The sequence below is a fragment of the Acomys minous genome, assembly GCF_964271855.1.
Source record: "Acomys minous genome assembly, chromosome: 12".
Lineage (NCBI taxonomy): Eukaryota > Metazoa > Chordata > Mammalia > Rodentia > Muridae > Acomys > Acomys minous.
The window spans coordinates 73,439,345-73,453,300 of NC_140493.1; the positions used below are offsets into that span (position 1 = coordinate 73,439,345).

A 13,956-nucleotide genomic window follows, 5' to 3' on the forward strand; every position below is an offset into this window, starting at 1 on the left:
ATGAAGGATTTTTGTTGTTGTTGTTGTTGTTTCTGTTTTTCGAGACAGGGTTTCTCTGTGTAGCCTTGGCTGTCCTGGACTCACTTTGTAGACCAGGCTGGCCTCGAACTCACAGCGATCCACCTGCCTCTGCCTCCCGAGTGCTGGGATTAAAGGCGTGCACCACCACTGCTCAGCTACATGAAGGAATTTGATGAGAGAGAAAAAAAAGTCCCTGTCTACTGGAGTTACTATTGAAGAGTCAGTAGTTCCTTAGCTGGGCCTCTTACAGCTATGTAGAATTACATAGCTTAGGAAGCCATCTCAGATTGGCTTCTGGCATGAAGGCAGCTGGAAAGTGAGTGTGTGAGTCTAAATGAGGGAGCAGGAAGTAAAGCAGTGCCGTCCTGGGGAGTGAAGGGCTGCACGTTTTCATCTGTGTAGCTTCCCTTTAGCCCCCACATGGTCCTGTGCATCCTCTGACTTGAGGCAGATGAAGATTTCAAGGACACTGAATTTGTGTTCCCAGGACGGCAAAGTTTGCTTGCCCTGAATTAGAGTTCTCAGGAGAATTAGTGTACAATTAGAGAATATTAAAGAGACACTGGCACTAACGTAGCTCCAACCTACATTCCCCAAATACTTCTTGTTTAGTTAAAACATTGTCTAGAGGTTGGAGAGATGGTTCAGTAAAGAACACTTATTCTTTAAAAAAAAACAAAAAACAAAAAACAAAAAAAAACCTTATTCTTTGAGAAGCATCAGGTTTGATTCCCGTCACCCATGTTGGGCGGGTTACAATCACCTGTAACTCTACTTGAGGAAGTATCTTGAGTCTTCTGATCTTTGACCTCTAAAGGACATTTGCTCTTATTGCTGGTGCGCACACACACAACTAAAAGAAAAAATAATAATAAAGCTTTAAAAAAGCATTGTCAGGGCTAGAGAGATGGTATAACTAAAAAAACAATAAAAATAAAGCCTTAAAAAAGCATTGTCAGAGCTGGAGAGATGGTTCAGTCATTAAGAACACTGTCTGCCAGCTGGGTTTGGTGGGGCACGCCTTTAATCCCAGCACTTGGGAGGTAGAGGCAGGCGGATCGCTGTGAGTTCGAGGCCAGCCTGGTCTACAAAGTGAGTCCAGGACAGCCAAGGTTACACAGAGAAACCCTGTCTCGAAAAACCAAAAGAACAAAACAAAACAAAACACAACACTGTCTGTTCTTCCAGAGGTCCTGAGTTCAAGTCCTAGCAACCACATGGTGACTCACAACCATTTGTAATGTGATCTGATATCCTCTTCTGGCCTGTAGGTGGACATGTAGATAAAGCACTCAGATACATAAAATAAATAAATAAATCTTTAAAAAAAGGGAGGGGGCCTGTAATCACAGTACTTGGGAGGCAGTGGCAGGCAGATTTCTGTGAATTCAAGGCCAGCCTGGGCTACAAGTCGAGTCCAGGACAGCCAGGGCTGTTACACAGAGAAACTATTGTCTCGAAAAACCAAAAAATAAGAAGATAATAATAATAATAAACAGGCATTGTTACAGCACACACCTTTAATCTCTGTACTTGGGAGGCAGACGCAGAGGAATCTCTGAGTTAGAGGCCAGCCTGTCTACAGAGCAAGTTTCAGGGCAGCCAGGGCTACACAGAGAAACTGTGCCTCAAAACAACAAAAGCATTGTCTAATTTCTCTTGTTTAACACGCATGTTCTTGTTTAACACGCATCTTTTGACTGCTACAAAAGGCACTCCTGTTGGATTTCCTGAATTGCCCTCTCTTTTTTTTTCCCCCTTTGGTTTTCTCTGTGTAGCCATGGCTGTCCTGAACTCACTTTGGACACTGGGCTGTCCTCAAAATTAGAGATCTGCCTGCTTCTGCCTCTGGAATGCTGGGATTAAAGTCATGCGCCACCATGCCTGGCCCAAACTGCCCTCTTCTAAAAAGGGGAGAAGAAAACTTTATGATGGACAGCTGTCTATGTGTGTGTATGTGTGTCTTGTGGTTGTTGTTGGTTGGTTTTTCGAGGTGGGGTTTCTCTGATGGACAGCTTTTTAAGTCATTACTTAAGATTTAGGTTTTAAGCTGGCCATGGTGGCACACACCTTTAATCCCAGTCAGGAGGCAGAGGCAGGTGGATCGCTGTGAGTTTGAGGCCAGCCTGGTCTACAAAGTGAGTCCAGGACAGTCAAGGCTACACAGAGAAACCCTGTCTCGAGAAGCAAAAAAAACAAAAAAAAACAAAAACAAAAAAAAAACAAGGTTAGGTTTTGGAGATCAATGAGGAATTTTTTAAGTCTATGATAAAACTTTTCAGGACAAGACATCCTGAGCTCACTGTGCCAAAATGAGGGATACAGAGGGACAGTTAAAGAGAGGGGGGAGGGGCCTGGAGTTGGAAACTTCTGTCTGAGGGAAACTGCTGAGGTGTAGACTTGGAGGGTAAAACAAACTACCCTTGAGACTTGATATTTGCTGCTTCTGATTTTGTCCACCATGGGCATATTTCATGTTCTATAAAACTGTTCTTGGTAACCGAAGTTCTTTGCTATATATCTTTAATTAAAACAGATAAATGAGATGGATGAGTTTCCCCTGAGTTTTCACAGTGACCCAGTGGACAATGGGAATGTAATACAGTAGTGGTGTCTGTTGACATCGCTGCTGTGCTGGCACCTGCTGGGACAGCTCACACTGTAGTCTAGGCTGACTTAGAACTCCTTATGTGGCTGGCCTCAGAGTCAAGGCAGTTCTTCCGCCTCCGGCTCAAGGGCTAAGATTACAGATGTGATCCACCACACCTGCCTCTGCCGGGAATTATTAAAACTTCCAATGTGTTTCATTAGATTAAAAACAGGTATGGTTTTGTTTGTTTTTCAGTTTTTTGTTTTCTTTTGTTTCTGTTTTTTCAAGACAGGGTTTCTCTTGTAGTCCTGGCTGTCCTGGACTCACTTTGTATACCAGGCTGGCCTCGAACTCACAGTAATCCACCTGCCTCTGCTTCCCAAGTACTGGGATTAAAGGTGTACGCCACCACTCCTGCCTAAGGTATGATTTTTTTATTATGGTGGCTCAGCTGATTTTTAATGGAGTTTTAAAATTTTGTTATTGCATTTATTTGTGTGTGGGCGATACACACATGCTGTGTGCTTGTGTGGGGTTTAAAAGACAACTGGCAGGAATTGGGGTCTTTACATTCTTTGGGCTCCAGGAGTCTTAGGTGGCCCATCGGACTTGGCAGCAAGCACCTTTACCCCCTGAGGCTCAGTTTTTTAAATGAACATTTTGTTTATGATTAAAAATTTTGCATTTTATTTCCTGAATTGCTGTTTACACAGAGCTTGGAGGACTCCTGAAGTATGTTCGACCTTTCTTGAATTCCATCAGTAAAGCTAAAGCAGCTCGTCTGGTCCGATCGCTTCTTGATCTGTTTCTTGATATGGAAGCAGCAACAGGGCAGGAGGTAAGTTATGTTAATGACAGGAAGCAGATAATATGGAGAAAAGCGTGTTTCGTGAAAGATGCCTACTTTGCTGTGGTTCTGTGTGGAAGGGACAGCTCAGGACTTATCATGTCAGTTTCTCTTTGTTACAGGGCATTTGATACTTTGAGTCTGTTCCATGCTTTGCTTTGTAAGTGGAGATTGTCAGTGGTCCCTGGAACCCTCATTACGTCAGGGTCACAAACTGATTCTTGTCTTTGAGGTATTGTATTGCCACACCTTTGTGATGTTTTCTGTGTCTATGGTACCTTTCATCTTGTGTCACAAAGTTTCTTATGAGCACCAGTTAAGCCTTGTGGCATCCTTTCTTGTCATGTTTTGTATGGCTTACGTGCCTTTGTTAAGGGATGAGCATCCATCTGTTGTGTTTTATGTGTTGGGAAGTGACTGATGTTTCGTGTCATGTTACTTACAGGTTTAAACTGGACTTTGAGCTGTTCAAAAGAGATCTTCTCTGGAACCAGTATTTACTGAGTACTTATAGTTGTAGTAGAGCCAATTGAAAAAAGGAACAGTAATACTCTGATGAGAATTGCATTTTAAGACAGAAAGCAGATAATATATGATATGTGATAATATAGAAAGTCAGGGGATGGAATTCCCATTTGGCTATATGTCTGACTGTCTGCTGTATCTTAGGTGGGCATGCAGAGAAAAATAAAAGTCTGCAGTAGTGTATGGACTGCATGAGGGATTTCAGAAACCCAAGACACATGGATCCTACTTTGGAATTATATCTTCTAGTTTTTGTTTTGTTTTATTTTTTTTTGAGACAGGGTTTCTCTGTGTAACCTTGGCTGTCCTGGACTCACTTTGTAGACCAGGCTGTCCTCGAATTCAGAGAGATCTGCCTGCGTCTGCCTCCCAAGTGCTGGGATTAAAGGTGTACACCACTGTGCCCGACACAGAAATATATCTTATTAAGTCTGTTTTCTTGCTATGCTGCTGCTGCTTTTTTAATTTTTAGACTGATTTATTTTATGTGTATTACTGTTTTCCCTGCGTGCGTGCGTGCGTGCGTGCGTGCGTGTATACCATGTGTGTCTGGTGCCCTTGGAGGCCAGAAGAAGGCACTGGATCCCTGCAGCTAGTGTTATGGATGGCGGTAAACCACCGCGTGAGTGCTGAGAACTGAACCCAGACTCTGCAGAACAAAGTGCTCCTAACCTCTGAGCCATCTCTCTGGCCCCACTCGGGTGATCTTCAAAGCCAGGCTGTAAGCTTCATTTGCAGGGCAGTGTTCAAATTTACTTGTTTCCTTCTGGTTTATGATAGTAGGTCAAAAATAGATAATATTTAGATAAGTGCCTTTGAATCAGATTATTATAGTTATTTTTGGTGAATTAAGAAAACATACTTTTTAGAAATGTTATCAGTCTTACTAAGCCCTAACTTATCACCACCCCCCCCCTTTCTTCTTTTTTTCTCAACTGGACTCATTTGTGTAGACCAGGCTGCCTTTGCCTCCCTGAGTGATGGGATTAAAGGCATGCACTGTTATGCCTGTTCTAACTTGTTTTTTAAATTGTGCTTTGTATTTATGAATTCATCTTTTGTCTGAAAGTAGAACTCCTTAAAGTAGGCTGGCCAGTGAATGTCACCTTCTGACTAGTAAATGCTACTTTGAACTTTTTAGGTTAAAAATCATTTTGGCTGTTTCTTTGCTCAGTGAAGTCTTAGACTTGTTTCTCCCGCTATCAGAGCTGACTGGGTAGAAAAACTGCATCTGTTCTTCTTTTTCAGTTTTTTTGAGACAGTCTTACTATTTAGTCTTGTCTGGGCTGGAACTCACTGTGCAGACCACGACATTGACCTGGGATTCAGAGAGATCTGCCTCTGCCCCCCTGCCCCCCTGCCCCCCTGCCCCCCCTGCCCCCCTGCCTCTCTGCCCCTCTGCACCTCTGTCCCTCTGCCCCTTTGCCCCCCTGCCCCTCTGCCCCCTGCCCCTCTGCGCCTCTGTCCCTCTGCCCCTTTGCCCCCTGCCCCTCTGCGCCTCTGCCCCCTGCTCCTCTGCCCCCTGCTCCTCTGCCCCTCTGCCCCCTGCCCCTCTGCGCCTCTGTCCCTCTGCCCCTTTGCCCCCTGCCCCTCTGCGCCTCTGCCCCTCTGCCCCTCTGCGCCTCTGCCCCTCTGCGCCTCTGCGCCTCTGCCCCTCTGCGCCTCTGCCCCTCTGCCCCTCTGCGCCTCTGCCCCTCTGCGCCTCTGCGCCTCTGCCCCTCTGCCCCTCTGCGCCTCTGCCCCTCTGCCCCTCTGCGCCTCTGCCCCTCTGCCCCTCTGCGCCTCTGCCCCTCTGCGCCTCTGCGCCTCTGCCCCTCTGCCCCTCTGCGCCTCTGCCCCTCTGCCCCTCTGCGCCTCTGCCCCTCTGCGCCTCTGCCCCCTGCCCCTCTGCGCCTCTGCCCCTCTACGCCTCTGCGTCTCTGCCCCCTGCCCCTCTGCACCTCTGCCCCTCTGCCCCTCTGCGCCTCTGCCCCCTGCTCCTCTGCCCCTCTGCCCCTCTGCCCCCCTGCCCCTCTGCGCCTCTGTCCCTCTGCCCCCTGCCCCTCTGCGCCTCTGTCCCTCTGCCCCCTGCCCCTCTGCGCCTCTGTCCCTCTGCCCCCTGCCCCTCTGTCCCTCTGCCCCCTGCCCCTCTGCGCCTCTGTCCCTCTGCCCCTCTGCCCCTCTGCACCTCTGTCCCTCTGCCCCCTGCCCCTCTGCCCCCTGCCCCTCTGCGCCTCTGTCCCTCTGCCCCCCTGCCCCTCTGCCCCCTGCCCCTCTGCGCCTCTGTCCCTCTGCCCCTCTGCCCCTCTGCTCCTCTGCCCCTCTGCCCCTCTGCCCCTCTGCCCCTCTGCGCCTCTGTCCCTCTGCCCCTCTGCGCCTCTGTCCCTCTGCCCCTCTGCCCCTCTGCCCCTCTGCCCCTCTGCCCCTCTGCCCCTCTGCGCCTCTGCCCCTCTGCCCCTCTGCACCTCTGTCCCTCTGCCCCTCTGTTCCTCTGCCCCCTGCCCCTCTGCCCCCTGCCCCTCTGCGCCTCTGTCCCTCTGCCCCTCTGCCCCCTGCCCCTCTGCCCCCTGCTCCTCTGCCCCCTGCCCCTCTGCCCCTCTGCCCCTCTGCCGCTCTGCCCCTCTGCCCCCTGCCCCTCTGCCCCTCTGTCCCTCTGCCCCTCTGTTCCTCTGCCCCCTGCCCCTCTGCCCCCTGCCCCTCTGCGCCTCTGTCCCTCTGCCCCTCTGCCCCTCTGCTCCTCTGCCCCTCTGCCCCTCTGCCCCTCTGCCCCTCTGCCCCTCTGCCCCTCTGCGCCTCTGTCCCTCTGCCCCTCTGCCCCCTGCCCCTCTGCCCCTCTGCCCCCTGCCCCTCTGCCCCCTGCCCCTCTGCGCCTCTGTCCCTCTGCCCCTCTGCCCCTCTGCACCTCTGTCCCTCTGCCCCTCTGCCCCCTGCCCCTCTGCGCCTCTGTCCCTCTGCCCCTCTGCCCCTCTGCCCCTCTGCCCCTCTGCCCCTCTGCCCCCTGCCCCTCTGCCCCTCTGTCCCTCTGCCCCTCTGTTCCTCTGCCCCCTGCCCCTCTGCCCCCTGCCCCTCTGCGCCTCTGTCCCTCTGCCCCTCTGCCCCTCTGCCCCTCTGCCCCTCTGCCCCTCTGCCCCTCTGCCCCTCTGCCCCTCTGCGCCTCTGCCCCTCTGCCCCTCTGCCCCTTTGCCCCCTGCCCCTCTGCCCCTCTGCCCCCTGCCCCTCTGCCCCCTGCCCCTCTGCGCCTCTGTCCCTCTGCCCCTCTGCCCCCTGCCCCTCTGCCCCTCTGTCCCTCTGCCCCTCTGCCCCTCTGCGCCTCTGTCCCTCTGCCCCTCTGTCCCTCTGCCCCTCTGCCCCTCTGCCCCTCTGCCCCTCTGTCCCTCTGCCCCTCTGCGCCTCTGTCCCTCTGCCCCTCTGCCCCTCTGCCCCTCTGCCCCTCTGCCCCTCTGCCCCTCTGCCCCTCTGCCCCTCTGCCCCTCTGCCCCTCTGCCCCCTGCCCCTCTGCCCCTCTGCCCCCTGCCCCTCTGCCCCCTGCCCCTCTGCGCCTCTGTCCCTCTGCCCCTCTGCCCCTCTGCACCTCTGTCCCTCTGCCCCTCTGCCCCTCTGCCCCTCTTTCCCTCTGCCCCCTGCCCCTCTGCCCCTCTGCCCCTCTGCGCCTCTGTCCCTCTGCCCCTCTGCCCCTCTGCTCCTCTGCCCCTCTGCCCCTCTGCCCCTCTGCCCCTCTGCCCCTCTGCCCCTCTGCGCCTCTGTCCCTCTGCCCTCTGCCCCCTGCCCCTCTGCCCCTCTGCCCCCTGCCCCTCTGCCCCCTGCCCCTCTGCGCCTCTGTCCCTCTGCCCCTCTGCCCCTCTGCACCTCTGTCCCTCTGCCCCTCTGCCCCTCTGTCCCTCTGCCCCCTGCCCCTCTGCCCCCTGCCCCTCTGCGCCTCTGTCCCTCTGCCCCTCTGCCCCTCTGCACCTCTGCCCCTCTGCCCCTCTGCCCCTCTGCGCCTCTGCATCTCTGCCCCCTGCCCCTCTGCCCCCCTGCCCCTCTGCGCCTCTGTCCCTCTGCCCCTCTGCCCCCTGCCCCTCTGCGCCTCTGTCCCTCTGCCCCTCTGCCCCTCTGCGCCTCTGTCCCTCTGCCCCTCTGCCCCTCTGTCCCTCTGCCCCCTGCCCCTCTGCCCCCTGCCCCTCTGCGCCTCTGTCCCTCTGCCCCTCTGCCCCTCTGCACCTCTGTCCCTCTGCCCCTCTGCCCCTCTGTCCCTCTGCCCCCTGCCCCTCTGCCCCCTGCCCCTCTGCGCCTCTGTCCCTCTGCCCCTCTGCCCCTCTGCACCTCTGTCCCTCTGCCCCTCTGCCCCTCTGCGCCTCTGCATCTCTGCCCCCCTGCTCCTCTGCCCCCCTGCCCCTCTGCGCCTCTGTCCCTCTGCCCCTCTGCCCCCTGCTCCTCTGCCCCTCTGCTCCTCTGCCCCTCTGCCCCTCTGCCCCTCTGCCCCTCTGCGCCTCTGCCCCTCTGCGCCTCTGTCCCTCTGCCCCCTGCCCCTCTGCGCCTCTGTCCCTCTGCCCCTCTGCCCCTCTGCACCTCTGTCCCTCTGCCCCCTGCCCCTCTGCCCCTCTGCGCCTCTGCCCCTCTGTCCCTCTGCCCCCTGCCCCTCTGCGCCTCTGTCCCTCTGCCCCTCTGCCCCTCTGCATCTCTGCCCCCCTGCCCCTCTGCGCCTCTGTCCCTCTGCCCCTCTGCCCCTCTGTCCCTCTGCCCCCTGCCCTTCTGCCCCCTGCCCCTCTGCGCCTCTGTCCCTCTGCCCCTCTGCCCCTCTGCCCCTCTGTCCCTCTGCCCCTCTGCCCCTCTGTCCCTCTGCCCCCTGCCCCTCTGCCCCCTGCCCCTCTGCGCCTCTGTCCCTCTGCCCCTCTGCCCCTCTGCACCTCTGTCCCTCTGCCCCTCTGCCCCCTGCTCCTCTGCCCCTCTGCTCCTCTGCCCCTCTGCCCCTCTGCCCCTCTGCGCCTCTGCCCCTCTGCGCCTCTGTCCCTCTGCCCCCTGCCCCTCTGCGCCTCTGTCCCTCTGCCCCCTGCCCCTCTGCGCCTCTGCATCTCTGCCCCCCTGCTCCTCTGCCCCCCTGCCCCTCTGCGCCTCTGTCCCTCTGCCCCTCTGCCCCCTGCTCCTCTGCCCCTCTGCTCCTCTGCCCCTCTGCCCCTCTGCCCCTCTGCCCCCTGCCCCTCTGCGCCTTTGCATCTCTGCCCCCCTGCTCCTCTGCCCCCCTGCCCCTCTGCGCCTCTGTCCCTCTGCCCCTCTGCCCCCTGCTCCTCTGCCCCTCTGCTCCTCTGCCCCTCTGCCCCTCTGCCCCTCTGCGCCTCTGCCCCTCTGTCCCTCTGCCCCTCTGCCCCTCTGCCCCTCTGCCCCTCTGTCCCTCTGCCCCTCTGCGCCTCTGTCCCTCTGCCCCTCTGCCCCTCTGCCCCTCTGCCCCTCTGCCCCTCTGCCCCTCTGCCCCTCTGCCCCCTGCCCCTCTGCCCCTCTGCCCCCTGCCCCTCTGCCCCCTGCCCCTCTGCGCCTCTGTCCCTCTGCCCCTCTGCCCCTCTGCACCTCTGTCCCTCTGCCCCTCTGCCCCTCTGCCCCTCTGTCCCTCTGCCCCCTGCCCCTCTGCCCCTCTGCCCCTCTGCGCCTCTGTCCCTCTGCCCCTCTGCCCCTCTGCTCCTCTGCCCCTCTGCCCCTCTGCCCCTCTGCCCCTCTGCCCCTCTGCCCCTCTGCCCCTCTGCGCCTCTGTCCCTCTGCCCTCTGCCCCCTGCCCCTCTGCCCCTCTGCCCCCTGCCCCTCTGCCCCCTGCCCCTCTGCGCCTCTGTCCCTCTGCCCCTCTGCCCCTCTGCACCTCTGTCCCTCTGCCCCTCTGCCCCTCTGTCCCTCTGCCCCCTGCCCCTCTGCCCCCTGCCCCTCTGCGCCTCTGTCCCTCTGCCCCTCTGCCCCTCTGCACCTCTGCCCCTCTGCCCCTCTGCCCCTCTGCGCCTCTGCATCTCTGCCCCCTGCCCCTCTGCCCCCCTGCCCCTCTGCGCCTCTGTCCCTCTGCCCCTCTGCCCCCTGCCCCTCTGCGCCTCTGTCCCTCTGCCCCTCTGCCCCTCTGCGCCTCTGTCCCTCTGCCCCTCTGCCCCTCTGTCCCTCTGCCCCCTGCCCCTCTGCCCCCTGCCCCTCTGCGCCTCTGTCCCTCTGCGCCTCTGTCCCTCTGCACCTCTGTCCCTCTGCCCCTCTGCCCCTCTGTCCCTCTGCCCCCTGCCCCTCTGCCCCCTGCCCCTCTGCGCCTCTGTCCCTCTGCCCCTCTGCCCCTCTGCACCTCTGTCCCTCTGCCCCTCTGCCCCTCTGCGCCTCTGCATCTCTGCCCCCCTGCTCCTCTGCCCCCCTGCCCCTCTGCGCCTCTGTCCCTCTGCCCCTCTGCCCCCTGCTCCTCTGCCCCTCTGCTCCTCTGCCCCTCTGCCCCTCTGCCCCTCTGCCCCTCTGCGCCTCTGCCCCTCTGCGCCTCTGTCCCTCTGCCCCCTGCCCCTCTGCGCCTCTGTCCCTCTGCCCCTCTGCCCCTCTGCACCTCTGTCCCTCTGCCCCCTGCCCCTCTGCCCCTCTGCGCCTCTGCCCCTCTGTCCCTCTGCCCCCTGCCCCTCTGCGCCTCTGTCCCTCTGCCCCTCTGCCCCTCTGCATCTCTGCCCCCCTGCCCCTCTGCGCCTCTGTCCCTCTGCCCCTCTGCCCCTCTGTCCCTCTGCCCCCTGCCCCTCTGCCCCCTGCCCCTCTGCGCCTCTGTCCCTCTGCCCCTCTGCCCCTCTGCCCCTCTGTCCCTCTGCCCCTCTGCCCCTCTGTCCCTCTGCCCCCTGCCCCTCTGCCCCCTGCCCCTCTGCGCCTCTGTCCCTCTGCCCCTCTGCCCCTCTGCACCTCTGTCCCTCTGCCCCTCTGCCCCCTGCTCCTCTGCCCCTCTGCTCCTCTGCCCCTCTGCCCCTCTGCCCCTCTGCGCCTCTGCCCCTCTGCGCCTCTGTCCCTCTGCCCCCTGCCCCTCTGCGCCTCTGTCCCTCTGCCCCCTGCCCCTCTGCGCCTCTGCATCTCTGCCCCCCTGCTCCTCTGCCCCCCTGCCCCTCTGCGCCTCTGTCCCTCTGCCCCTCTGCCCCCTGCTCCTCTGCCCCTCTGCTCCTCTGCCCCTCTGCCCCTCTGCCCCTCTGCCCCCTGCCCCTCTGCGCCTTTGCATCTCTGCCCCCCTGCTCCTCTGCCCCCCTGCCCCTCTGCGCCTCTGTCCCTCTGCCCCTCTGCCCCCTGCTCCTCTGCCCCTCTGCTCCTCTGCCCCTCTGCCCCTCTGCCCCTCTGCGCCTCTGCCCCTCTGCGCCTCTGTCCCTCTGCCCCCTGCCCCTCTGCGCCTCTGTCCCTCTGCCCCTCTGCCCCTCTGCACCTCTGTCCCTCTGCCCCCTGCCCCTCTGTCCCTCTGCTCCTCTGCCCCTCTGCCCCTCTGCTCCTCTGCTCCTCTGCCCCTCTGCCCCTCTGCCCCTCTGCCCCTCTGCCCCTCTGCGCCTCTGTCCCTCTGCCCCCTGCCCCTCTGCGCCTCTGTCCCTCTGCCCCTCTGCCCCTCTGTCCCTCTGCCCCTCTGCCCCTCTGTCCCTCTGCCCCCTGCCCCTCTGCCCCCTGCCCCTCTGCCCCTCTGCCCCCTGCCCCTCTGCCCCCTGCTCCTCTGCCCCCTGCCCCTCTGCCCCTCTGCCCCTCTGCCGCTCTGCCCCTCTGCCCCCTGCCCCTCTGCCCCTCTGCCCCTCTGCCCCCTGCCCCTCTGCCCCTCTGCCCCTCTGCCCCCTGCCCCTCTGCCCCTCTGCCCCTCTGCCCCTCTGCCCCCTGCCCCTCTGCCCCTCTGCCCCTCTGCCCCTCTGCCCCTCTACGCCTCTGCATCTCTGCCCCCCTGCTCCTCTGCCCCCCTGCCCCTCTGCCCCTCTGCCCCTCTGCCCCCCTGCCCCTCTGCCCCTCTGCCCCCTGCCCCTCTGCCCCTCTGCCCCCTGCCCCTCTGCCCCCTGCCCCTCTGCCCCTCTGCCCCCTGCCCCTCTGCCCCTCTGCCCTCTGTGCCTCTGCGCCTCTGCCTCTGCCTCGATTAAAGGAGTACTCCACCATAGCTTTTATGCTTAGTCCTTTGTGGAAGTGTCATCAGCTCATCACTTGATCAGTGGGATGTACTGCTGGCCTTTGCCATATATAGCCCCATGTCTGAGTAGGCACTCTTTACTGTATCTGTACATTGCACATGATCATTTTCATCAACTAGAGTAAAGGAAAGTGCTCGGGCATGTTGTAGAAAATGAATTAATTAGCTAAGTTATTAATTTGCCCTCTTTTAGAGATGTCTCGCTGTGTAGTCCTGGCTGGCCTGGGCTTTGCTGTATACACCTGCCTGGCCTCAAGCCCATAGAGATCCTCCTGCATCTGCTGTCCAAGTGCTAGGAGTATATGTGTACCCCCATGCCTGGCTCGTTTGTCCTTATGAGTCAGGGTCTCATAGTCCAGGCTGGACTGGAACTTGAAATCCTCTTGTTGTAGCCTTCTAAGTGCTGGGATTACAGGCATGGACACCATGCTTGGCTGCAGTTTGTCCTTTTCATAGATGTGTAAGTTCATTGTTTGGTAAAGACATCTGTGACAATTAGCAATTTAACTTTTATCAAAAAATACTCTTAATCCAGTTATTGAAATTTATTTGTTAGTTTTGTGGGTTATACCTTATTTGCTATTAAAATCCCACTGTGTGTGGATGAGTGTGTGTGCACCCATGTTCTGTGATGCATATATGGGGGTCAGAGGACAGCTTGCTGGATTATATCTGGCTACCATACCTTTTGATTAGTTTTCTTTTTTCCCCCCAAGACGTGGTTTCTTTGTGTGGCCCTGGCTGTCTTGGAACTTGGAGGTCTGTCTGCCTCTGCTTCCTGAGTGCTAGGATTAAAGATGTGGGTCACTACTGCCTGGTTTTATATTAGTTTTCTTTTGTTTTTTGTTTTTGTTTTTTGAGACAGGGTTTCTCTGTGTAGCCTTGGCTGTCCTGGACTTGCTTTGTAGACCAGGCTGGCCTCGAACTCCCAGAGATCCTCCTGCCCTCTGCCTCCCGAGTGCTGGGATTAAAGGCATGTGCCACCATGTCTGGCTGCCCAAGTAGCATTCTGAAATTTTTATATCTCTTCTGTCTCTGCTTGAGCCTTCAGTGGCTCTCCTCTCCACTGTCAGCTCTAGGTAATTCATGGTTTCCTACAATACAGTATACTACAGCACCTTGATCCTCCTCCTCCTGAATATTGTTTAGTGCTTGTTTTGCTGAGAGGATTCATCTGCTCTACCTGCTGTGCACTTTTCCTTCTGTAATCCCATCTCAAATTTACTTTCTTATAACTTTTTCAGTGGCCCACATTATATTTTGTGCATGCTGTATTTCTGATTATTTTTACCTTATATGGCAATTATGCATTTGCCTTATATTTTTTCCATTAAAAATTATTAATTCAGATTATAATGCAATTGCTGCCCTATCATTTTTAATATAGTCTCAGTCAGGGGAATTACTCTATACCTTGTGGCAGCTCAGGACTTCCCTCACTCATTTCCAGTATACTTCACATTCTATGGCTGCTTACAAGTTTTTAAAAAGATTTCTTTTATGTGCATAAGTGTCTTGTTTGCATGTATCTATGTATGCCATGTGTGTCCAGTCCCTGAAAAAGTCAACTGAGAATGTTGCATCTCCTGGGACTGGAATTATAGCCATTGTGGTTCCTGAGAACCAAACCCAGGTCTTTTGTGAGCTGCTGGTGCTGTTAACAGCTGAGCTGACTTTCTAGTCTCTAGAGTAGTTTGCCTTAAAGGAATTACATAATTAGTACTTGAAGAAGTATACAACAAGGCCTCAGGTGCTCAGAAAATACTTCCTTGAATTGAGATCTGAGTTTTTGGTTTTGTTTTATTTTGTTTTGTTTTGTTACTTTGTTTTTTTGAGACAGGGTTTCTCTGTGTATTGTTGGGTGTCCTGCCACTCGCTCTGTAGACCAGGCTG

At 57.3% G+C, this 13,956-nt stretch overlaps 1 protein-coding gene across 3 annotated transcripts in view; it reads left to right on the forward strand.

The window, feature by feature from the left end:
• PSMD11 (proteasome 26S subunit, non-ATPase 11) overlaps positions 1-13,956 on the forward strand; it is a 40,598-nt gene that overhangs the window by 7,922 nt on the left and 18,720 nt on the right. For all 3 annotated transcript variants that reach the window (XR_014773218.1, XM_084750439.1, XM_084750438.1), the window contains exon 3: positions 3,325-3,449. Coding sequence is in view for 2 of the 3 variants with exons in the window: in XM_084750439.1 (XP_084606565.1) it covers positions 3,325-3,449 (125 nt within the window). In the remaining variant the exon portion in view is untranslated. The remainder of the gene's footprint in view (positions 1-3,324; positions 3,450-13,956) is intronic.